This window comes from Aotus nancymaae, unplaced genomic scaffold, assembly GCF_030222135.1.
Source record: "Aotus nancymaae isolate 86718 unplaced genomic scaffold, 86718_ANA_hifiasm-v0.15.2.pri h1tg000057l, whole genome shotgun sequence".
In the NCBI taxonomy this organism is placed as follows: Eukaryota; Metazoa; Chordata; class Mammalia; order Primates; family Aotidae; genus Aotus; species Aotus nancymaae.
Window position 1 is genome coordinate 15,497,504 of NW_026988471.1, and position 25,836 is coordinate 15,523,339.

At 40.5% G+C, this 25,836-nt stretch overlaps 1 protein-coding gene across 1 annotated transcript in view; it reads right to left on the reverse strand.

Moving 5' to 3' along the window:
• Positions 1–2,260: 2,260 nt before the first annotated feature.
• The window catches only part of CYRIA (CYFIP related Rac1 interactor A), a 111,010-nt gene continuing 87,434 nt past the window's right edge, over positions 2,261–25,836 (reverse strand). Inside the window, exons 4-12 of the mRNA XM_021669019.2 lie at positions 17,473–17,594; positions 15,761–15,866; positions 13,786–13,922; positions 13,240–13,317; positions 12,947–13,063; positions 12,776–12,855; positions 11,235–11,361; positions 7,153–7,223; positions 2,261–5,113 (exon numbers count right to left, since the gene is read on the reverse strand). Of these exons, the coding sequence (XP_021524694.1) occupies positions 5,050–5,113; positions 7,153–7,223; positions 11,235–11,361; positions 12,776–12,855; positions 12,947–13,063; positions 13,240–13,317; positions 13,786–13,922; positions 15,761–15,866; positions 17,473–17,594 (902 nt within the window). The 3' untranslated portion in view covers positions 2,261–5,049. The remainder of the gene's footprint in view (positions 5,114–7,152; positions 7,224–11,234; positions 11,362–12,775; positions 12,856–12,946; positions 13,064–13,239; positions 13,318–13,785; positions 13,923–15,760; positions 15,867–17,472; positions 17,595–25,836) is intronic.

Consider the following 25,836-nt stretch of genomic DNA (forward strand, 5'->3'; position numbering starts at 1 on the left):
CTGGGATTACAGGAATGAGTCACCACATTCTGCTAAGAAAAGATGTTCTTAAATTGGTTTTCAAAAACTGTATCCAAAGACATTCTTTAAAATTAAATTCAGAGATTTACCTAAAATCCTACATAGCACAATTTCACATGACAATCTGATGGAGGTATTTTGCAGAACGTATTTTCAAAACATCCATTTCCAACAGCTCTAGAATTTTCAGACTTTTGTGTAAGAGCAATAGGCAAGGAAAGAACTAGAGCATCACAGAGACATCCCCAGGAACTTGATGAGACCAGCACAGAAAACCTCCCTTCTTTAGAGTTTGACATCTGAGCAGAAGCAGACAGAATGACCAAGAACTTTATTTATGATGTAAAAGGTACCATAAAGGTGAAGTCAGCATGGTATTAGGCCAGTCTGCATCAGGATTTAGGTATTAGATGGATTAATGTATTTAATGAATATGAATAGCTTAAATTATCAATTCAATTCAGTATTATTTAATCAGTCACTTAAGTTGTGATTGCTAAATATAATATAGACCTTTCAAAGAGCAAACACCCGGACATTCTATCTACACATGGATAAGCCAAAAGGTGAAATCAGATGTAAATACAGACGGCAAATATTCACCAGGTTTCATGAATGTGGCCAGCTGAGCTCCTCATCCCCATCCTTTCAACAGAACCCTGAATAACAGCCAAATTTCTGGCTGATAGGAAGACCATTCTGAATTGTACATCCCTCAGTTCTTCACTATCTGTATTCCTCTTGACAGTTAGTTTTTTTTTATAACTTTGCTGCTCAACACTAATTTAATTAGGTACACACACCCCTACTCTTCAAGGCCCCTTTTCCTTCTCTCTCCTTCTAGCTTTTGTCTCCTTAAATTTGTCCACTTGTTCATTTACAGAAAAGTTCCCACTTCCATTTATTTCCCATTGTGCCACAAATAATCCAAACAATTGTGCCTTTTTTTTTTTCATAGAGCATCGTGGAAGGTCTCTCGGGAATTCTGAGCCATGGAGAGTACACACAATCAGGTCTCAGGTGATCAGCTTCAGAAGTGCGGGGATTAAAAGTAGTGTTCTAGGAAACCCTCAAAGTTGAATAGTTAAAAGAATTATTTCAGGGCTTACATTGAAAAATGTAGTTAACGTAAAATATGTTATTTGCTGATCTTGCCAAACCCATAAAGGACTCCTGCACTCAAAAGAAAGAAGAAAAGATCGCTTATTAGCGTTTCTTAGCATCTCTGGGCAAGTAGGGCTCATGCATCTCTAGATATCAATTATGTCTCTGTTCATTTTCTGCCCTTTTGTCATTTTCTGCCATTGGCCGTTATTCAGGTTTCTCTTGCTGAAATGAACAAAAGACAGCTGGTATCAAGAGTAGCACATTTTGGGTATTACTTTTTTTTCTTTTTAGAAATTCGGTTACAGAGATGTAAAGGGATGCTAGTGTGATTTTCTCAGAGTAAGTGTCTGGCAAACATCTATGTAGACTAATCATCATGTGCTTATCACCCACTCAACCCTGAGCATCATATAAAATAGAGGTGAATTTTCAAATATATATACCAAACTTTAATTTTCATTTCACACTCAAAACTCCTGTACAAAAAAAGGCAAAGCAGGCAAAAAAAAAAAAAAAAAAAAAAAAAAAAAAAAAAAAAAATTACAATGACTTCAGAAAACAACATATGAAAACTTCAAAACAGCTTTGGGTCTGTAATGGCCCTTATAGATGTAGTGAGAAAACTGGGTTCCAAGATTTTGGACTCTTTACGACAAAATTCCAATGTTTATTACTAACATTTAAAAAATATTTGTAGCTGTATAGGATACAAGATTGAATGAGAAGTCTCTGAATTCTACTGCACAATTGGATGCCAAGATTGGGAGGCTTAATTTTTCTTTAGGGAAAACATAAAATTATTTTTACTTAACTGTGATGATGCATTACTAGCCTCAGTTTACCATTTATGTCATAATTCAATGGTGATAACTAGGAACAAATGTTGATGAAGCATGATATTGACTCATAGTTAAAAGATAATATCCAAACCTTTCTTTCTGGTTGTTAATATTCTACCCCAAAGGTCAGCATATTTGAAGACCTCCATTTCCAGTTGTTTGTTTCTTCTTTTTTACTACTAATTCCTAGTGGCGCAGAAAGAGTTTCTGAGAACAGAGTCATAACGCCAAAGTGGCAGTGCATGAGAAACATAATTTTTACCTTGTTGCTTTCCCCAAAATAAATATCTCAGTCATGGAAAACACTGTTTATTTGAAAACGATGAGACCTCAAATATGAAATATAGTTAACAATGACATTGACATTGTTGCTATCACTTTCCCCTAAACCACCCGTGAGTCTTGGACGCATGTGCATGCAGCACAGAAACAAAAACAAAAACAAAAACAAAAAACCAAATGCAACAATCCATGATTGTTCAATGACTCCTGATTCTGGGTGGACAGCCTGTTAAAAGAATTTGTCTCCCACAGTATCTCTGGAGTGAGCACAATGCCCATCACCTGTTAGTGATCACAGACATTCAGTTAACCTGTCCTTCCAGTAATCAGAGGCAACAATTCAGACCCTGGACTTCTCGGAATCCACGTACTGCCGAATCTTGGCTTTAAAACAAGGTGGCCTGGCTAAATTGGGGCAGGCCAGCAGCCCCTTCCCTACGTTTGGTCCCATTTGATAGAAAGTCTAACTTAAAGTTATAAATGTGCTCATCTATTTACTCTGAGATCAATCTAATTTGACAGGTAATCCCTAACATTTTCTCCTTTAGCCAGCTGAGAGGCAGCTGTGGTGGAGACACATGACATGGGTTCAAGCCCCTCATGAGCCCTGTGGTAGTTGCCAAGTCTTTTCCTTTCTTTAAGCCTTAATATCCTCACCTGATAGAGGGGGAGAAATTGACCCAATGAGGATAAACATTACGTGGTTCTATATTTGTATTCTAGAAAATTGTTGCTCAAGTGTAACATGTGACACCAAATAGACTATCTCTTAAGATGAATACCTCCTAAATTTCCTCACCTGGTATAATCATACCTTCCAGCTTCCTCTAGGGTTTTAGAATCCTTAGGTTCAAAAAAGTCTTGAAGGCCATCTAGCCTATTTGTATTCTGATGAGAGAACCTTCCTCCAAGCAGCTGTACTTGTTCAGCTTGAAAATCTCCAAGGAAAAGAGCCTTTTCCTTCTCTGTTGACTGATTTTAGATACAGACCAGGGAATCTTTCCTTCCACTTGACTGAGCTCCCTTGCTAAAACAAAATAAGACCAGTATTTTTTTCCCTTTTCTTGGAGGATCCAAAGAAAGATCAGCTAACCACTAAAGTCCAGAAAGCAATGGTATCTTACAGCTCATTCCTGGGATGTTGCAAACAATGCCAAACTCTGATGTACTCAGACTCCACTTCTCGGATTATCATTTACTAAACGTCTGGGTGACTCCTTCTAGTGGAAAGAGGCAAATAATAATATAGACCAGACTGAGGATTTACTTAGAAGGGTTGAATCCCATCCTATAGTGTGTATTCACAGCCACATGGCATAAAAGAAAGAGCATGGAGTTAAGAGTGAAGCTTCCTGGGTTCTAGGCCCACATGGGAGCCATCCTGTATAACCACATCCTCTGGGTTTCATTTTTCCTTGGGAGGTCAGAATCAAAGATTTTCATGATTCCATTCTGACTAAGCTCTGATCTACAGAGAGAATTACTGCAGGCTTCATAATATTGTTCATCAACAAGACAAGGTGGGGCGATGATTACTGGATATTACTTACTAAGGAACAAGGGCGGAGTCAGTCATTTTATTGGCTTTAACCTTACAGGGCTCTTGAAGATTGTTTTAATTGCCCATTTTAGAGAAAAGGAAGTTAAGACTCTGAGAGCTTAAACACATTTCCCAAGATCGCACTATGACTCCTTAGTAAGGCCAGGACTCAATTCAGGCGCTCGCACCAGGGCTTTTACATTGCAACAAGCTAGCAACATGGCTAGCAAAAATGGCTCTTGGGGAAAAGCCAATTTTAAAACCCAGAGAAAAAGAAAACATGAATATTTCCCCTCTAAATTCCTCTAGTTTTCTGGTAACTAATGCAGTACCCTAGACCTCTGTTCTCATATGAATGGTCTTCAGAGAACAGGGCTCCTATGAGGAGGGGCTGTGCACCCAGCACTCTGCAGATAACTGGAAGGTTAGTAAATTTACAAATAACTTCAAAGCCAAAGCTCCATTTCCATAATCACTGTAGGCAGAGGGTTGAGGCAGAGAGATTGCTGTCCTGTTGCTTCAGTGCACCTCTGCGGACCTGTCCCCCACTTCTCAGACAACCTCCTTCATCAGTCCAGTGGCAAGAGCACATCTATTTCTGTTGCTCTCCCACTAACTGATTAAAATACAGGCATTTTTATTTTCTTGTGAAATTAAAAGAGAACATTAGAGGGATATAAATCTAAACAGAAAAGGAATATGCTGATTAATAAAACACGTGCAAACAGAAAAGTTGCACGTGTGGATTGCAGTCTGAGGACAAAGAGGGGGTGTGTTGAATTCAAAACACTTGGGTTTAATTCTCCACATGCATTTTTCTTGGATTCCCTTCTTCCTCTGTCAAGATAACAGTTGTGTTTCTTGCAGCTGAGCCGACACAGGAAATCAAATATTTTGTGTTTCTATAAACTATGCTTCCCAAAGAGATAACACATCTAGAATTAAAATACTACCACAAACAATTAGGAAGTTTTGATTGTTACAGGTGTTGTTAAAGGACTCCAGTAGCAAAGATCAAAGTCTCCAAAATTTGCCTTTGGAGAAAGGGGTTTCATTTCAGACATCAAAGGTAAGGCTCTCAAGTCAATTTATGCTCTGCTGGGTTGAGTCAGTCAGGATACAAATTAAGGTCCATATATTTCAGTGACAAGAAGGAAACGGTTATGTAAATACACAAGTATTAACATCAATCTGTATTAAATTATGTAAACATATACATCTTCTGAGGTCAGCACATAGATCCTCTTCTTTGAGCAGAGCTTACTGAAGCATTGCTCGAATCTGTTTGGAAGTCGATTCATCATTCAAGTGCTTTGTAGTGAACCTGGATGGAGAATGGTAGAGGTTAGCGGCAAACAGTGCTCTGTGTAAGCTTCGGTCCATCTTTACCTTGGGAAACACAATTGATATTTGAGCTTAATTCTTTAGACAAAGACACACACTTCAGTGCTCACAGTCTTCTCAGACAGATTTAATATTTGATTCTTCCTTCCAAAGGAATTTTGTATTATGGTTATTAAATCGAGTAGATTTTTTTACATAATCAAACAATTACACAGAGGAGATATGAGCGGTCTTAGTTTCCAGGGAGGCGGACTTCATAGGATTGAGTGCAGAATCCTGACTGAGCCTACCCCTGCTGACTCACAAATTTCAGAACAGGGATTTGCAAAGCTGCATTGCCCAGAACTTGAATGTTTATGGTTCTCCATTTTCCTGGCAATGCTTAATTAACCTCATTGCCACCACAAGGGGGCACAAACGCAGGTAAGCGAACCCACAAAAGTGGTGCAATCTGAAGCCTCCCAATAACCGGGAGTAGAATCATTTATGCTAAGGAAGGAAAAGAGAATTAACATGTAATAAAATTTTGGCCAGGTCCTGGATGCTCCATGTTAAGTTTCGTGTTACAATAATTCTGTAAAGGTGAGGTTATTACCTTCATTTTATAGATAAGAAAACTGCGGTTCAGAGAGGTTAAATGACCTATTTCAGATCACAGGGTTACTGATTTGAGATTTGTGATTTCTGATTCAAACCTGTATTTTGCTATCTGGAAAGCCTGTGCTCCTTTCAGGTCACTACATTGCCTCCAGGAGGCACAGATTCTAACAAATCAGATGGGACTCATGGCCTAGCACAGCGTTTTGCTTGATTGAACGAAGCTGGAGAGCTCAAAACATTCAGAAGTTAAAGCCTTCTTCCTGTGTATAGAGTCATCGTGGGGTGAAATGGACACCAGGAGAAACCCTTGGTTTTCCCATGGACTCTGAAAGGCTCTTATATTAATACTAAATCTCTTCTGAAGGATGATGACTTAGCAACTCAGCAAAACAGCATCAACCTCAGGTCTATTTTGTTCATTTTGTGTGTGTCTCAGTTTCTTCATTTATTAAGTGGGGATAACAGATCAGCCTTACCTCTCTGACTTGTGATGATTAAATGAGACAATGTGATTAGAAGTGGAGTATAAAACTTGAGTGTTGTACATAGGTAGAGCATTATTGATCCATCCCACTTAGACTTATTGAACACTTACTGCATGTACAACACTGAGTGGAACGCAGGGGAATCAAAGATGAATAAGACATCAGGGACCATAAACCTTCTAGATTGCAATCTAGTATGAGAATGATTTACACAGCAGTGTGATTCAACCAATTCTTACAGATGTGTCAGAGCTAAAAAAAGAATCCCCTCTCTGAAATGGATTAAGCACATGCATCCCTGGGAAGAAAGTAGCTGCCTAGGCATCACTTGTTAGCAGTGAGGAGCTGAAACATGCCAGGAAGCTGGCCAAATATTTAGGCATCTAGACAGTGGGTTCACAATTCTGGTCGCTGCACATGTGAACCACCTGGAGAGCTTTAGAATAAACAAACAAAATGGATACCTGAGCCCCTAGCCAGAGATTCCAATTCATTTGGTCTGAGTCACATGTGGTGTTTTCAAAAGGTACCCACAAAATCCTCAAGGGTGGCCAGGTTTGGGAACCACTGGTAAAGGAGAAAGTGAGAGCCTGGAAGCCTCTTGTTCTGAGAAGTTCCTATAAGCCCCAAAGTAGTGTGGCTGAGAATTAGGTCCATGACCCGTGGGGTCACCCACACCTGGGTGTAGGTCCTAGCTTGTCCATTTACTGTGTGTCTTTTGGCAAGTTATTTGACTTCCCTAAATCTCAATTTTTTCCATCCTTAAAAAGGGGATGATAAAAATGGTGCTGACCTCAAAAGATTGTTAGGGATATTTCAATGTGTTAAAATATGCAAGGGTTAAGTTTGGTGCTATCCACAACAGTATTTACATTTGCAATAGCCCTGAAAGGTTGGCTGTTCCCTGAGAGCCTAACAAAGAGCTGAAGCTCACCTGAGGGCATTCAGCAGCCCCTCCACGCTGTCTGGGGCCTGCTCCTTCAACACCTTTATGCAGCCTTTCATCTAGGGGGAGAAAGCACAATGTTTGTTAATATCTTAGTAATACCGTCTATGCAATATCTACCCATAATAACACCTATCCATAATGTCAGATTCTTTCTTCCCAGAGAACTCTAACACAGAAATGACCAACAGGCTTTCCCACGCCCTCAGGCTGATAAGTTGTTCCTCTGGGCTTCTAGAGGATTCTGTATGATTGCAATCATTATCAGTTTTCATACTATATTGCAATTGTACATTTCACTTTCCTGTCTTTAAGGACAAAGACTTGAGACTTTGTTCCTCTTGCCTTGTACTATGGAGCCAAATGCACGGCCTTCTGTCTACTCAGTGCTCAGCTGAGATTTACTGAATAATTTTACGCCATTCTTCTGCCCTGCATGTTTTCTGTTTTTGAGCTATTTGACTGGCAAACCCTTAACAATTATTTTAGACCCAGCTGAAGATCAGCACCTCCTGGAATCCTATTCTGACCTCTCTACCTTCATTAGATAGAAGTAACCAACACTTTTCTGTGCTCCCAAGACTACTCTACCATTTAGTAGAGACACTTGGGGAGTTTAGTGCCCATATTAACTTCTTTCCTTCACCAGACCAGGAGCTCCTGGAGGAGCAGGTCTATGTCTCAATCACCTTTGAGGGGACTGATGAAGGGCCACCGTTCAGAATGTGAACTTCACGGAGGCTGAATATCTGAGTTCCCGTCATGCTTGTTTGTTTAGTGTCTTCACAAACCTAGGTAAGTGTCTTAGCTTTTTGTGTCCATATAATACAGTTGACCCATAATTTGGGAAGTGCATGGGAACTGAATTTATATTGCTCACATGACAGTATGCGTATCTTGAAGTGTTTTCTGGCAAACCAAGAATCTTTCTGCAAATAACATAATCACTTATTTTAAACCCAGCTATTCACACGCTGTTATCTTATATATTGGATTTGGTTATATGAAGGGCCAGTTTTATTACGGCCCTTAGAAACATTTTCTGTCATTGTGCTTCTTGTATGTCAAAAGTTTTATCTTACAGGCCTGATAGACCCTGATAGACTGATGGAGGCTGCCAGAGTGTGGGGATCACTATAAGTGCGTCAAGAAAGAATGTCATGGCCAATTAGAGATGTCTGTCATGCGTGCTGGATTGGGAGAAGCTACAAGCATGCCAGGATGTGCCACCCAAGGCCTAGGATGGCATCAGGCCCAGGGATGCCATCTCTGGCATCTCAGGGATGCCCAGAGATTCTGTCCCTCTCCTGTATTTCATTATCCTAGTGTGGAAGTGTTCTTGTGAACCAGGCCTAATAAGCAGTGAGAACGCAGATGTGGAAAGGGGTGGAAGAGCAGGGAATGCTGTTTGGGAATTTTGAGTTCCACTTAGGGCAATTAAAGCTGTAGGTATGAATAACAAGACGCTGCCCGGGATGCAGCTAGGGCCAGATGCAGTGTGAATTCAACAGCGTGTTCAGGAGTTGGGGGCCTTTTACTGTAGAAACTATCCTTGACAGGTGTCAAATAATCCAGCAATGCAGTTAATATAGAAAGGGACCAGAAAGAAGCAAGAACGGAGAGAGGAGGACCAGTGAGAGCCTCTGAGAGTGTGAAGTGTGGGAGCAGCAGTGGGCATAGAGGAGCAGGGAGAGATGGGGACTAATCTGAGGTCGACTCTATAGGACGTGGTGACTGATAAAACACGGGGTGAAGAAACCGTTCCTTGTTCTCAGGGACAATTCTAGGCTCTGCCTCAGGGACTGGTTGGAGGACGATAAAATGCCTGAGACAGGAACCCAGGAGAAGGAACAGGTTTGTGGGGAGAGGGGAACCTTTGGTTTGGGGCTGGCCATATTTCACTTTCTTAGAGGCACATGCAAACATCCATATGAACAAGCCTTATGTAGTGAGACCTCCATGGACAAAAGAAAACATCAGGGCTATGTGTGAAGACCTAACATGATATACTGATTACAGCCTCGACCAAAAGACTCAGCAAATAACATGCAAAGCCAAGCTTTTTAAACATTAGGGCTACAAGGCATAATTTTACGCAGTGTATTTTTAATTGTTGACTTTGTGACAAGTTGAAAAATGGCTATGGTAATGAGAATGTTTCGTAAGTTCTGGGTAATGAACTCAATCCATAGTCAAATAATATTTATACAGTTATTTATACTCAATCTATAGTATGAAAATGTTAAAGCCTCACAAAGGATACAGTAAAAATATTTATTGGTATAAAAAATGCCCATAATATACTTTTATGTAAAAGAAATATGATTCAAAAAGCACGTAAAGCAGGTTCCTAATTTGTTAAGGACATCCACACAGACGTCCACACAAGCATCTACACAAAAAGAAAGTAACACACATATGCTGCCGTATGAACGGTGGTCCTCTGCTTACGGTGAGGTTATTACAGATACATTTAATTTTCTATATCTTCATTTCCTACATGTCAAAAAAAATTTCTTTTGAGATGGGAGTCTCACTCTGTCACCCAGGCTGGAGTGCAGTGGCGTGATCTCAGCTCACTGCAACCTCTGCCTCCCAGGTTCAAGCGATTCTCCTGCTTCAGCCTCCCAAGAAACTGGGACTGCAGGTGCCCGCCACCACACCTGGCTAATTTTTGTATTTTTAGTGGAGATGGGTTTCACTATGTTGGCCAGGCTGTTCTTGAACTCCTAACCTCATGATCTGTCCCCCTCGGCCTCCCAAAGTGCTGGGATTACAGGCATGAGCCACCATGCCCAACCAAAAAGTTTTTAACATAAATATTTATTTTCTTGGTAAACAGAAATAATTACATTAAAAGTAGTAAAGATTCTAGGAAGAAACATACCTAACTATGCTACAAACCCAGAACCTCAAAATGAGTAATCCAAGTTACATTTTTTATTGATACATTATCTTGTATTCTTCAGATTTATGGCCCTCCTGGGCATGTAGACTTTCTCTTGCATAAGGCCAAAGCGTCAGGACACTGTTCTCTGCAGATGAGTGAACACAGTGTGCCACCCAGACTCAGCTACACTGGAGTAAGTCACTACCAAGAGGTCCTATTCTGAACATTAAAGGCTTTAAACGAATACATGGGATACACTATTGAGTTGGTGCTGCAGACAGGTGCTGGATGAAGAAGAGATGTGCTCTATCCCACAATCAACAGGAAAAGCACCAGCGCACTGAAATCATGTGTTTTCAATTATCTTCATTCATTCATTCACTCACTCATTCATCCATCCATCCATCAAAACTCCTACAGGGCATCTGTTGAGTGCCACCCACTATGTGCCAGGTACTGTCCCAGGCAGTAGAGCAGACATTAGGCATAGAGATTATGGTCTTTGTCCTTGTCAAGAAACTGTGCAGGAGTCAGAAAATACAAAATGGTGAGTGCTCTGGGGATCAGAGGAGCAGGAGGGCTGATCCCATGCAGAAAATGTGTTCTTAGATGAAGTGACGTTTGAAGCATGTCTGAAAGAAATACACCCATCATAGAGGAAGAGGAATGCTCTCTGGGCAGGAGAAAGTACTCACACATATCACTCATATCCAAATGATGAGGAACAGCATGGGGCTTGAGTGGAGCAACAGGTAGGGAGTGGTGGGAGAGGAAGTGAAAGGGTCATTTGGGATTTGACCATGGTGTCTTATAAGGCAGTATCTCCCAACTCTTCAAGATAGGACATGTATAGAATAGAAACCATCTATTTGTATGGCACATTGGGAAAATGAAGGGACAGCATGTAGCTAAGTGATTGTCCATCTGCACAGCTCCATTAGAGGCTGAGGGGATCAACATCGCAGCATTGCTGCTATGCTTTTGAGGTTGCGTGTTTTGTCCTAAGCACATAAAAGAGCCTGGACATCTTGCTGTGAGGACAGCTGCCAGGATAGGCTGTGCATCTTAGAAAGATCACTCTCCGTGGAGTGGTCTTGAGGAGCCTGAGGAAGAGAAGGAAAGTCTGTTTGGCAATCTGCATGGGCCTTATTTGGAAAGCACATTTCACAGCTGTTCTTACATCGATCTTGGACGTCTTGCAGAAAGCTCCCACAGGGTGGACATGATCATAGAGGATGATGACTCCCACCATCACCCTCATGCAGAACATCAGGGTCTCTTCACTAGTAAACCTGCTTTTGTACTCCCTGCAAGAGAAGAAACAGCAGCAGCGTCACTTCCTTGTCAGAGCATGTGATTCCTCTGGCCCCAAAACTGGCTACTTTAGATGCCTCCAATCCTCTCTTGAGAACAATCCCAGACCTGTAACAACCAGTTAATGTGCTTCTGAGGAAATCCATGATGATAACTCTCCTTGAATCTCTTCAACCAGCAATTCAGTGTGAAAATACGGTAAATTAAAGGGCAGTAAATTCCCTTCTCATTTGCCCTTCAACGGACTAGCTCATCATGTACATCACTCTCCCACCCATCAATCTTGGATATTTTATAGCAGGTCCTTCTGGCTGTCCAAGATTATAGAGAGTAATAGCATCATTACAGAGAAAAAGAATCAGGTTCATTTCTACAGAGCAGCTATCGTGTCTCCAGTCAGAGTAACTTCCTTTGTTAAGAAACAGGCTGCAGATATATTGGATTGGCAAAAATACCTAAACAAAATATGTATCATTCATAGATATATATCATTCATTGATACCAAGAGTATTTGTAGAGTTTGAATTTTGTCCACTTACCTTGACAGGGTCCCTGATGATTCAGATAATTCAGGCCAATTCTAGAGGCTTTCTTGGCATCTATTTCATTATGAATTGGCTCCGCAATGAAAACGATTACTATTTTTGCCTTGGAATACATCTTAACTTTGGTACAAGTGAAATATTTGAAATTAATGCCATCTTACATTTGAACAAGATATCAGATTTTATAAGGCACTCTTGATGCCTTTGGTCTTCCTAAAGACTGCAAAGTAGATGGCCTTATGGGAACTTCATTAGATGAGGAAACCGAGGCTCGGGAAGTCAGGCCGGTTATTTAAAGGCACAGTAGGGGCTGCAGACATAAGTGGAGCTCAGAATTTTGAGGACAGATTACCATGCTGCTTCAACCTCAACATTCTCAATCATTTTTAAATCTAACAAGTAGTGACTAGTTTAGGTACAAAAAAAAAAAAAAACTGCAGAGAGCGAGCAAGAGAGAGAGAGAGAGAGACCTCCATTCTCAGTCTTGAAACAGTCTCATCATGTAAACTCTTGGTTTTACATCTTTTCTACAATGTATTTATCATGATACCTCATCATTTAACACACCCTCCATTTGGTTCTTACACATCTTCTACAGCATCTTTGATCTGAGTCTTGGTTCTGCTGCCTAACAAGCTATGCAATCTTTGGGAAGTCGGTCAACCAGTTTGGGTCTCAGTTTTTTCAGCTATGAAATAGGGATAGTGACACCTGCTACCCAGAATTCTTAATGAAATTAAAGCAGATGATATAAATGAAAACTTTAGAGTGTTGACCCAAATCGTACACGCCATTAACATCTTCATCATAACAGACATTGGCTGGGTGGAGTTTCCAAGAATACACCTCTGATTTAACTTACGGAGTTTCCAGCATGACTTTACAGACACTTGTCATGGTGCTGAGGCAGTCTGTGGTGTTCTCTATTGGCAGGGTTTTGTTCTAAATGGGAGACACAAATGTGCGTTAACGCTGCTTGCAGCTCTTCTGTGCAGTTAAGAAGAAAAGCACCTCGTTTCTCAGCTTCACTTACTTCCGAGACAAAGTGCATTGTGGCGTTGCTAAGGGTTTTCAGCATTGGTGTGGCTTCTGCATAGAAGAGGGACATTCGATTGGCCATCTCATTATTGACTTCATTCTCAATGTCTAGCTGATGAAAACAAGAAGAGAAGATGCATTTATAAAGAGAAACTCAAACTCTCCAGATACTCTCCTCTGGAACTGCATTGCAGACAAGGACATTGTCTTCTCTCTGGTTCTGCCTGATGCAGAAATCAAAAGAGCCATGGAGAAGGGTGCAAAGGTCAAGGCGACCCAGGGACTCACATGCATGTTGTTGATGCGGTTGCGACTGATTGTTCTCCTGTAGTAGCTGAAGTCATTCTGAATAGCTGGGTTCCTCATCTGAAATTCAAAAGAGAGGAGCGAAGGTCATCTCTCAGTATCAGATGGGGGATGTGCATTAGGAGCTCAGACACTAGGTTTTATAAATATTCCAGGGCTTCTCTTTGTTACATAAGAGTCAAAGCAACTTCTGGTTAAAAATAAGGACCCACAGCTTCATTATTTCAAAATATGCCCTGTGGGCTAGATTTCAGGGAAAGTATATTTGGGCTCAATGCAGAACAGATACTTGAAAAGGTTTTCTCTGATTTCATTTGGCAGATTTAAAATTTCCATATACAAATCATTATGTTAAATTACTTTCGCCACATGGAATGCAAATTCTCACCACATTATATGTCTCTCTAGGGGAGAAGTTACATCCTACTCATTTATCCACCCACCCACCCCACAGCACTAATAGAGCAGCTGTAAACAGTAAGTACTCAATACAAGCTCATTAAATTTTCACAGCACATTTGGCCTAACCTTCAGCTCGTCGAATCGAAGGGTAAAATGTAAAATTTCGGCAAACTCCTTTGCCAGGGCCTGCTCCCTTTCCAGGTGTTGGGTTGGTGTGTAGGGTGGACAAGTTAGAGATTCCAGTAAACTCTGAAGAGCTTTTTCTGAAAATCAAAGAGATGAATATATTGGAAGCGGCCCACAGAGATCCTTCAAAGAAGACAATTCCCAGCCTCAGCTGACAATCTCAGACACCACCTGCTTGAGTCTTTCCCAATAACTACGTGAGGTGTGCTGTGTGTGGACCAGAAAGAGAAGGAATCCCACATGGCCGGGCAGGCTGCCTCCCCTGCAGAAAACCCCCATGACCACAGTGTTTTGTAAATGTGTCTCTAAGCTCAGAGGGACCTGGACATATTTAGTAATCCCAATCTCTGACACTATTAGAATACTGCAAATATGTGTTTTTGGGTCATGTGCATGAGACAGCCATTCATGATTCAGGATGAGATGCGACAGTGCCCTAAACACATAGGTTAGATGACTGGCTTTGCAGGGAAAGACCTCTGCTCCTGTTTGACTTTTCTCTGCACCCACACTCTAACCTAATCCCAGGAATAATTTTCTAGCAACCCATTGCCCTATCTACCTCCATTATTGTTCTTACAGCAGATTCACTACTCCCACTTGTCTGTTTCTAGACATTCCCTTATAGCTTGTTCTTCAATATATTTCTAATAGCACGGAGTCGTTTAACCAATCCTTTATAGCAGGGATTGGCAAGGTATGGCCCATCGGCCAAATCTGGTCCACTACTTTTGTTTTGTAAATAAACGCAAGTTTTCTTAAAACACAGACATGCTCATTCTGTTATGTAATAACTAGGGCTGCCCTTGCGTGAGAGAAGCAGAGGCGAGTAGTTGCTAAAAAGACAGGATGGCCTATAAATCTAAAATATTTACGATTTGACCCTTTACAGAAAAGTTTGCGCATGTCTGCTCTATATAGTTCTTACATAACTTTTATAGCATCTCTACAAGGATGTCTCTGGCCTTTTTGAGATGTTCATGTATAAGAATACACTCTCTTCTGAGAAGGCAGCCAGTTCTACCTTGGCCTGCTATCAATGAGGAATTGTTTCCCCTCTTGCTGAGCTAAATTTTGGCTCCTCAGAATTTCCATTAACTGGGTCTACCCTTTAAGGAAACATAAAAAGAAGTCTACGCTCTCTGCTACTCTCTTCTGCCAGAGAGTCTTCAGAAACCCTCTCTTCTTGGAAAACTGGTTTGGTTCATTCAATACTTCCCTGGGTCTTAACTTCTAGTCCTCTCAACATCATGATCATTACTTTCCCAAGATATTTCACGTTCTGTGTTTTCCTCTTAATCTGTGGCACTCATTTTATGGCAAAAGTAGAGTAAGACCTGCCTTCCTCATTCAAGATATACTATATTAACCAATGAAGCCTCCTCCCTGGGGAGTGATTCTGTCATATTGCTGGTCACATTGAGCGTATTACCAACCAGATCTGGCATTACTCAACATCTACAAAGCCGTCCTGTACTTGCACAATTTTTTTTAAAGCTTAAGGATATAACGTTATATTTGTTTTTCTTGTATTTTACTCTATTAAATTTATCATTTGACTCCAGACAAGCAAGTTCTTTGTTGGGTGAGCAGGTAACCTGTATCTTTCAACTTCTCTGTTATTCAGAAGTGTGATCAGCTCACAGTAAAACTATTAAGAGTTGGACACAGCAGAGAACAGGATCAAGAAGATACTCACTGGTAGAGACACATTAAAGGTGCCAGTAACTTCAGGGGAAGAAACTTTGTGGTGGATTGAAAGAAGTGAAAATGACAAGAGCTGTTATGGCCTGTCATTTGACATGGTGGATGGATGTGGGACATTTTCCAATATGGTAAGCTGTTCCCCCTACCTACGCAAACACCAAAACAGAACTCCATATGCGGGACATGAAAAGTACAAACACATACTCACCTAGTCTAATGGAAAACTCGTAAAATCTCTTTAGCCTTACAACGAGAGGACACACTGCATTCCAAGCTTTTTCTTGAAGCTGTATGTCATTGGGATTTTGAATTGCCTACAAAAACACAGTAGAGCTGTCTGTTTAAAAAGAAGCAGCAAACTCCACATCAAAATACCCTAAGATTGAGAAATTTTAATTAAAAATACAATCCCTGCTGTGCTTTGCTGATGTATAATACTTACATCAACATTGGTTCATGGGACTGTCCCCCAAGATGCTCATTTTGAATGGAAATTTTAACACTTGAACATACAGCAAATGGCTCTACAATTAGATCCTGTGTCATCTTACTTGTTTCTCTTATCTTGAATACAAAAAATTCACAGCTAATTGGAAGAAACTCAGCCTTTCCATCACCATTTGATTCTTCTAAAGTGGAATTAGTGCTCATTATAAAGTGCAAATTCTGTAGACATTTCCTTTCTCTTTAATAGGTACTGCATTCCTGCCAGTTTGTCATGTTATCTAAATTATCTAAATTAAATGGTGACCCATAAGAAGAAAAACCACCTCTTGGTAGACTGTTACTTTCTTAGAAACTCTGCCTTGTCTGAGTTTCAGCAACTTGAGGATTATGATGGTGGTGGTGTTCTTTTCAGAAGGATGGGGGCAGCGGCAGTACTGTGCGCGCATGTGTGTGTGTGTGTGTGTGTATATATATTTTCATGCATATATGTATGTGTTGATATTTCCACAAAACTAATGCTTTAAAATAAAAAGAGTGTGCAATTTCTTGCTTTTAAGGCATTGAGAAGTTGTAAAAGTCCAAGTGGCGATTTTCTTTTTGTTTTTGTTTCGTTTTTTGTTAATTTTAGAAAATCTCGTAAAACGTTTGAGATGACAGACTGAAAGCAAGGTGGTTTTCTTGGCTGTTGTGTATAACACTGGTGCAACCTGCCTAATTACCAAACGCCAGAAAGTACATGTCCACCCAGACTTCACGATTCATATTTCAACTGCTGTGTACAGACTTTACATTGTTTCCCTTAAATGAAGTAATATATTGACACATTATTGTTTAAATGTGAGACCTGCAATATCACCTGTATGTTTGAGAAGAGAATAGTTAATATTTTACATAATCTATAGCACTGTGTGCTCATATTAATGCATTAGAATAAAAGGGGCCATTCATGCATTTTTTTTTTTTTTTGAGGCAGAGTTTCACTCTTGTTGCCTGGGCTGGAGTGCAATGGCGCGACCTCAGCTCACTGCAACCTCTGCCTCCTGGGTTCAAGTGACTCTCCTGCCTCAGCCTCCCAGAATAGCTGGTATTACAGGCACCTGCCACCACACCCAGTTATTTTTCATTTTTTTATTTTTAGTTGAGACAGGGTTTCACCATGTTGGCCAGGCTGGTCTTGAACTCCTGATCTCATGTGATCCACTCTCCTCGGCTTCCCAAAGTGCTGGAATTACAGGTATGAGCCACCGCGTCTGGCCCATGCTTTTTGTTTTTAAGGACACATTACCCTCCTTGTACTTCTTCCTGGGACTCTAGGAAATACTATGGCTATTACTTAATCTTGCTCTGCGTGTGTGTGTGTGTATGTGTGTGTGTGTGTGTTTGTGCATGCGCATGCATGCATGCATGCGCGTGCATGTGTGGTTTTCCCTCTGCTCCTTGGGTGTTGTCGGTTCAGTGTGATGATTGGCATACGTCTCGGATCTCTGGGCCTGCGCCTTTGTAAGCCTGCAGGTCTGCAAGGATGCTCTCAGAATCCTGAAGGACAGCGCTGATCTGGTTCCAGATTTCTCTCTCTCCTTCTGTAGGCTGAGCATCTAAGAAACAAAGAAACCGACAAACACAGAGTGCTGGTGTTTACAAACAGCTTGGGATGAGGATGGATATTCAGTTCTACCTGCCTGACAATCCTATCATATTCCTGCTACTCTGGTATTTACTCTTTAACCTAATAAGCTGCTAGGATGCTGGAAGGGCAAACTCACACAACTTCTGTTAATTACTCAGTTCAAAATAGTCAATGATCTTTTAATAGTCATAAAATAAGCATACGGGAATCATTATAGGCACTTATTTATTTATATGGAACAAATCTTTTGCACACCTCCTATGTAAAACAGTGCCCTGGATGATAGAAAGAATAAACATTGTCTTTCTGAATCCACATTTTTTTGGTCTTTTTTTTTTTTTTAAATTACTATTTTTATTGCAGTTAAATACACATAAATTTCACCATCTTAGCCACTTTTAAGTGTGCTGTTCATTGATATTAAATACATTCATAATGTTGTACAAGCATTGCCACCCTCCATATCTGTCACTCTTCTCATCTTGTAAAACTGAAACTCTATTGGGTCTGCCTTTTAAAGGAGAAGCAACTGAATATTTCTGCTTTGATTGAAAATCTGTGAATCCTGTGAAAATCTGTGTAGATGGGAAAAACAGTCCACCTTATATTTCCATATTTAAAACATGTTTAAAAACTGGATAACTAAAATACTTCAAACCATGATAGAGGCATATCACTCCTGAACACAAGGATATGTAGCAATCATTTCTCATTGAACCTGAGCTCATGCTAAGGAGGTTTGGCAAAGACGTGCAGGGAGTTCATTTTAAAGACAACCGTTCTGTTTATCTTTGGTTTTGACCATGACTGTTACCCGCAAAAACAAGTGACACACTGAAGCTTCCATAATGAAAACAATATTCTAACAGTCACAGAAGTACCCTTGAGCTCCTCAGTGAATTCTCACTTGATTACCTTCCTGCAGCCAGTATGTGTTCTTGTTCCTGGGGGCATTTCATGGGAGCTGGTGGCTGGTGGTGGAGAGGTGGTAAAGGTTGGTTTTTATTTATCTGGTAATTCCTATATAACAGGTTATCTGCCTGGTCTAGTACAGAAGTTCATCTCTCCATCTAAAACAAAGGCACTGCTCATGGAGAGGAAACAGATGTCATTGTATAAAACTCTGTTTTTAAATATCCAGATCCTGAGGCACTGCGTGCTTGCAGCAGAACTCACTAATAGAGGGTGAGGGCCGAGTTTACACCTGGTCTAACCCTCCCAGATCAAATCTCAGTTTTAACTAATCTTTGTGGGAGTACAAGGGGCTGATCCTGCAAAAGGGTTGTTCACCAGTGTTTCTCTGGGGGTTAAAAAAAAAAAGACAGCATCCACAAGATAAGTGATGGCCAAGTGGAGCACTGGCTATACTGACTTGGTGTTTCGAAAGGCTGAGATCAGAGGAGGAACTGAAGCAGGGTGGCTGCTCCTGCTTCAGTTACCTGCACTCTCCATGACTGGAACCCATGGAGATTTTTAGACTAGTTGACGCACCAGGTCTTGCCTAAGACCTAAGAAACTGGTAGTGTTTCCTAATAAATAAAGTGTGAAAATCATCAGTGCTATGGCAATTCTCTTTGAGAAAAAGATCATAGGTCCTCACAGGTTATCCAGAAACTTTGCAAACTATACATTCAAAGAATGAGACCATTTCAACTAGGAACTAAGGAGGTATGAGAACGTATGTGAATCAGGACTCAGAGAAAGAGATGAATATGGTCTGGGAAGAGTGGAAAAGTTAAACGTAAGGGATAGGACTTGAGCTGGGGTGATGGAAGGTGAAAGGGAGTATATTCATGAAGAGAGTACAACTTGGAAAAAGGCTTGGCAGCTGGAGAAAGCAAGGCTGGGAAACAACCAACCAACCAAATCTGCCAGGTTAGAAAACAGAGTCTGCTAGGGACAGTAAGGGAAAAAGGCATTTATTACAGGTTGAGCTTCCTATATTCAAGAATCTGAAATGCTCCAACATCTGCAATGTTTTTAAATGCCCACATGGTGTGCAAAGAAAATTCTCACTGGAGCATTTTGCATTTTGGCTTTTTGGATTTGGGATGCTCAACTGGAAAGTATAATGCAACTATTTCAAAATCAGAAAAAAAAAAAATCTGAAACGCTTCTGGTACTAATAAGCACTTTTGAATAAGGGATATTCAACCTGTACTTTTTTAGGTTTTTATGCACTATCCGTGTTTCCCACAAACATTGGTAAGTTTTCTCAGACTTGATGTTACTCACAATATTAATCACTTTGTATTTTATCTTTTTTCTCCTTTCTCAAACTTTTCTCAAGTGATGCAAGTGTCTTAAACAGAAACCTAAAAATCCGCAAGCTACGGGGCCCGTAACTGGAGAAAGTGTTTCGGTAGAATAGAATTCCAGGGCAAGGCTGGCAGTTTCTGAGTAAGAAAAGTGTCAGGGAAGAAAACATAAGAAAAAATGCAAAACAATGATCCTAGAAAACAAATAAAAATAAAACACTGACTATTCAAATCCTTTCTTCTTTTAAAAAATAATAAACCAAACAAAGACAAATTCCTAGAGAAGTATTTATTTGGAGAAGAAGAAAAGCAAAATAGTCTGTGACCAAGATTCTCAGGGCTAAGACGATTCGAATATAATTATAAAAAGTGGGAAAGAATGCACTTTGAGGCCAGACCAGAAAGCCTTCTAATCTCAGCTGTCACCTGGCTCCACCCTAGCAAGTCACCACTTGGTAAGTTTTAAACAAAACAGAATTAAAACTAAGTGGGCCGGAGAGAACAGCAGGAACATAAAAAAAAAAAAAAATCCTGTTGATGATTATTTGAACAGAAAAAGAGAAAGATTTCAAGTCGGTTTTCAAAAATAGAGGCCTCTCTTAAGTGTTTCAAAAATAAGATTGTTTCTGTTAGGGTGACCTAAAAAGGTACTGGCGTTAGAGACAAACAAACTGCACTCTCTCTCCCAGGTGAAGGGATCCTTTCTAATACAAATCAACATTGACATGTATATGACCACGGAGTTGCATGAGTAACCAGGGAGCTGGTACCACTTCTCTCCCAGTGGAGGCAGACTTGGGGGGCTGTGGTAAACAAATACCTTCCGTCCTACGGTAATTCTCTGCTGGCAGCTGGAGTGATCTATAAGACAAGACCCTTGGTCCTCAGCCTCCCTCTCTGAGAAACTGTTTTTTTTGGCAGATTTCCTGGCGTCCTATTAGAAATATTTCTCATGTGGTTTAGCAGTGGTGGGATGCGGTAGGAGAAAGCCACTGCACAATTTCCTCTTTTATCCAGGCTTAGAAATGTGTTGCCTCATTTTTATCCAAAATGTGTTGGTTTTATTGGATGTCAAATTTCTTCCTTCTTTCCTGTCGTGAAACTGAAGTCACCTCTTCCAGCCATAATTAGATGGGGAGCAGGGTCCGTGCCTTCCAGGCCAGAGTGCCGTAAGATTCTCAGCGGACTCAAATCACAAGGGGTGTCAGCTTCCAAGGAAGAGAGTGACAACTGGGAGAAGCTCCAAGTCTGTCTGTCTCTATTTTCAAATGGAGAAAAAAACTGTGTGTCCCACAGTGAAGTGTAATATTGGCCCAAATCCCTGTGGAAGTCCATGATTCTTTCTGTTTTCATTCCCCAGCTAAATGATCATACAGTCAGAACTAATTAATGAAAATCTTAACCATTAGACTATAGGACTCTGGTCATATTTGTTTCACTCATCGTTATATTTCTAGGGTGTGGCAGAGGGCCTGGCACATAATAGATGCTCGAGAAGATTTGCTGAACAGTTAAACAAATAATTTAAATGTACTACTCACACTGTGTTTTGTGATTTTTTTTTTTTCTGCTTGTCTTTGAATCCTGAGATCTTTTGAGAAGGCCATTGGAGACAGGCAATAAACATGTGATGAATCAATGAATACATGAAGAAATTGGTAAGGTGGGACAGCATGCTGGGTACTTGAAAGCAGTGTACTAAGTAAACGTCCTGTTACTTTTAGATCCTCTCCTCTGTCTCTACTCCCAAAATGACTTTAATTTTTTTCTTTTAAATGACAGGGTCTGGCTCTGTCACTCAGGCTGGAGTGCAGTGGTACCCATTATAGCTCACTGCAGTCAAATGGCTTTTGTGTGGTTATATCTCTCCTGGTTGCCATTAAAATATAGGTATTTACCTACAGTCAAATTGGCCATCCACTCTTTCATTAACATCTGTGTTCTCAAATCATCCATTATTGATCTACAGCCTGAATGCCTCCTCAGTGTGGTTAGCACACTAATAGGGTATTTGTTGAGTCTGACACAGTGAAAAACTGCACTTATGTTTACTTTTTTAATCCTAAAGCTGTTATCATTTTGCCATCTGGAAAATCCCTTTGAGAGGCTTTGGAGCCTACACTTGGCTTTCTCCATATTCAGATTCAATTGGTGACCATGTTTTTAAAATTTATTGTGTTTTCAGATGTCATGGAAAGACATCTTGAAAGGTACCCTGAAGAATTAGTGATTGAAAAGGTTACTAAATTTAAGCTATCAGCAACCCTGTAAAGCATCTGCTGAGTGAACAGGAACTCTGAACTGTGCGCTTTGCTTTTCTATTTTTAACACAAAGACTGACCTTTAGTCAAAGAAAGGTACAAACACCCCCCACCACACACACACCAATAATGTTATTGGTGAAAATGGGTCATTTCTAGTTGCAGCCAGCGTTTTCTTTGGTAATGTTTCTTCTAAGAACCACATTCTAAACTTCTAACCATTGTCAATTATTTCACTGAAATTGAGAATGGTTACATAAAGCTGGGGTTGCCCCTGACTAACAATAAAGCAGTTAAAAATCTCTGTGATTTACACAGGCAATTTCAGAAACCAATACTTCCAGGAGCCCTGGAACAAGTGTATCCAGGACATTATCTGAGGAGATGATTTAAAGTGCTGTTCGGGACTCGCTACTGTGGAAAACAGGAAAATGTATCATGTGCCCTGCCACCTTGCACACACGCACATTTGTCGTCAAGAACTCACTAAATTCCAAGTGTCTAGAATTTGTAATAGTAAAAGCACCTTATATATTAAGATAGTTAAACAGGATTAGTTTTGTTTGCAGGGGCTCAATTTGCTAATGATGATGAATATTAACTATCAATATTTTGCTGTCACCTGAGGCAGGGTGGAAGATTTCCTTGTGGAGAACAGTGATATTTATTTAAACCAATGCATGACATTCCATGATGCTAATGGAGAAGAAGGTGGTTATGTGCTTTGTTTCTTGGGAAGGTCTTTGGTGAACCTACCACAGGGCATGACAGCAGGGCTTGCACTAGGGAAGGGTTATCAAATCAACGTGTTCTAATGTTTATAAATTGGCCAAGGACTTACACTGTCTTCAAATGCACCAGGAGCATACACACATTTTCCTAACAGCCTATTTAGGACTCTATGGAAAATCTGACAGAGAATCAAATTAACCTAAGATAATATGAGTAGAAACCACCATTTACATAGAGATGTCTTTGGTTTTGAACGATGCCCTGGCGTTTCATCAATAGGATATATAGCTATCTCTGGGCCCCATGACTGTTGCATAAACACTGAAAAAAGTATAGCAAAATGGTTTCACCAGAGCTGTAAATTAAATTCTGCCCTTTTTTCCCACCCACTTCGTCTCTCCCCCAATCTCTCTCCCCTTCAGGGTAAACTAAGAAGCATAAATAGTTATCTATTATTAATATTTGGGGATGTAAAATGGAAGTGATTTATAGCAGAATACTAACTGCTTATGAAAACAGCATGAAATTGCAAATGTCTGCTGGAAAACATAAGTGTGACAGGGCTGACGTATTTATTCTTAGAGGACATTAGTCATCTTACACCGGGGTCCAAAGCCCTTTCCTATGGAACAATCGCAGTAGGACTGAAAAGAGTGGGAGGCTCAAAGTTCCTGCCGGGCTGTCTATTTCCTTCACCTACAGTGGGACCCTGTGGTGGGAGCAGCCCAAGGATGGCATTTTTGAGACTGGGTTTCACTGCCACTCAATATTAGACCTTGGGGCAAGCCAAGTAATCTCTCTGGGCCAGATTCATTATTGCTAAAAGAGAGGGAAGCTAAGAATAGCCTGTCTCTTCCCTACCTGCAAGGTCATAATGAAGACGATGGAACAGATTTAAAGCACTTAAAAAGCAAATGTGCCAAAAATTGAAGTTTTTTTTTGTCGTTGAATCCCTGTATTGCCATCAATAAACTGCCTCCCTGGTACGTTCTGTTTTTGGTTTGTTTGTTTCCTTTTGTAAAGTGAGGATACTAGACCAAAAGACATCTGATAATTTCTGATATTTTCCCACTTCTTACAAGATGATCAAGCCTCCTGTGACCAGCCTCAGGAGATGGGAGGGTAGCAGAGAAGAACAGATGAAAGAAGAAACCAGTCGTGGCAGGGAGTGGCCTGAGTTAGCAATAACAACAAAAATCGCAGGCGATAGGCTGATTTGACTCAACACTCTTGTTTTAAAGAGTAAGAGTGTATATTCCTAATAGGTCAACATAGTCAGAGTATTTTTAAGAGTACAATGATTTGGAGACTTCAGAATTTCTTTCTTTATACCCCAGCCCCCCACCACATCCATTATTGATCTTGGCATTCCATTATCTTAATTGATGTGAGTTTGTCTTGCAAGAAAACCATGTTTTTCAGCCACTATCTTCTAAGAAATTTCTTTAGTCCAATCTAGAACATGTACTTCCAGCTAGCATGTCACTTGTTCTCTGCTCTGTGATAGACTTCTTCCCTACCACCTGTACTACCATCTCTTCCATGTGCTCACATCTTATCTCCTCAACAAAATCATATGCTTCTTGAACAAGTGGTCATATTCTTCTAATGTCCCTATATTTATGCACTGTATCTCATTCCTCCAGGTCCTCTGCCACACTAAGAACCCACACCCCACTGCTGCTGATCCTGCAGGAATTCAGGAGATGTTCTGCATATAGTTTCTTCATTGGTAACTATCAATCAAAGCCAGTGTTCCTCAGCTTATAGTTCATGCCCAGCCCTAGGCTGGACATGGAATAAAACACAGAATAATATGAGCATAAGATGCCATTTAAATTCTCCCTTCAGGGATGTGTACACCAGTGAGGAGACAAACATACATTTGCAGAAGAAAACTACCAAGGCTTGATCCCTGACCATGTCTCAGATAGTGAGTGATTAACCAGTGGATGACTGATTCTTGGCACTAACAGACTGACTTCTGCCTGCAGTTAATTCTAACACACTGATCAAATATTCTGTGTTTCCAAAGTAGTACCCAGTCAAGGTATGAAAGAAAGACAAAATCCAGAATTAAAAACAAAAAGTATAATAGTATGAGATAATAGGAAAATCAATGAAGCATACTTATTGAGCACCTATGATATGGTTTGGCTGAGTCCCCACCTAAATCTCATCTTGAATTCCCATGTTGTGGGAGGGACACAGTGGGAGGTAACTGAATCATGGGAGCAAGTCTTTCCTGTCCTGTTCTTGTGATAGTGAGGAAGTCTCATGAGATCTGATGGTTTTATAAAGAGGCGTTCCCCTGCACAAGCTATGTCTCCTTTTGCCTGCTGCCATCCATGTAAGATGTGACTTGCTCCTCCTTGCCTTCTGCTATACTTGTGAGACCTCTTTAGTCATGTGGAACTGTAAGTCCATTAAACCTCTTTCTTTTGTAAATTGCCCAGTCTCAGGTATGTCTTTATCAGTAGCTTGTGAAAATGGACTAATACAGTAAATTGGTACCAGTACAGTGGGGTGCAGCTAAAAAAACACCTGAAAATATGGAAGCAAGTTTGGAATTGGGTGATAGATAGAGGCTGGAATAGTTAGGAGGACTCAGAAGACAGGAAAATGTAGATAAGTTTAAAACTCCCTAGAGACTTGTTGAATGGCTTTGACCATCATGCTGATAATGATATGAACAATGAAATCCAGGCTGAGGTGGTCTCAGATGGAGATGAAAAACTTGTTGGGAACTAGAGCAAAGGTGACTCTTGTTGTTGTTTTAGCAAAGAGGCTGGCAGCATTTTGCCCCTGCCCTAGAGATTTGCGGAACTTTGAACTTAAGAGAGATGGTTTAGGGTATCTGGTGGGAGAAATTTCTAAGCAGCAAAGCATTCAAGATGCAACTTGGGAGCTGTTAAAGGCATTCAGTTTTAAATGGAAAATAAGCATAAAAGTTTGGAAA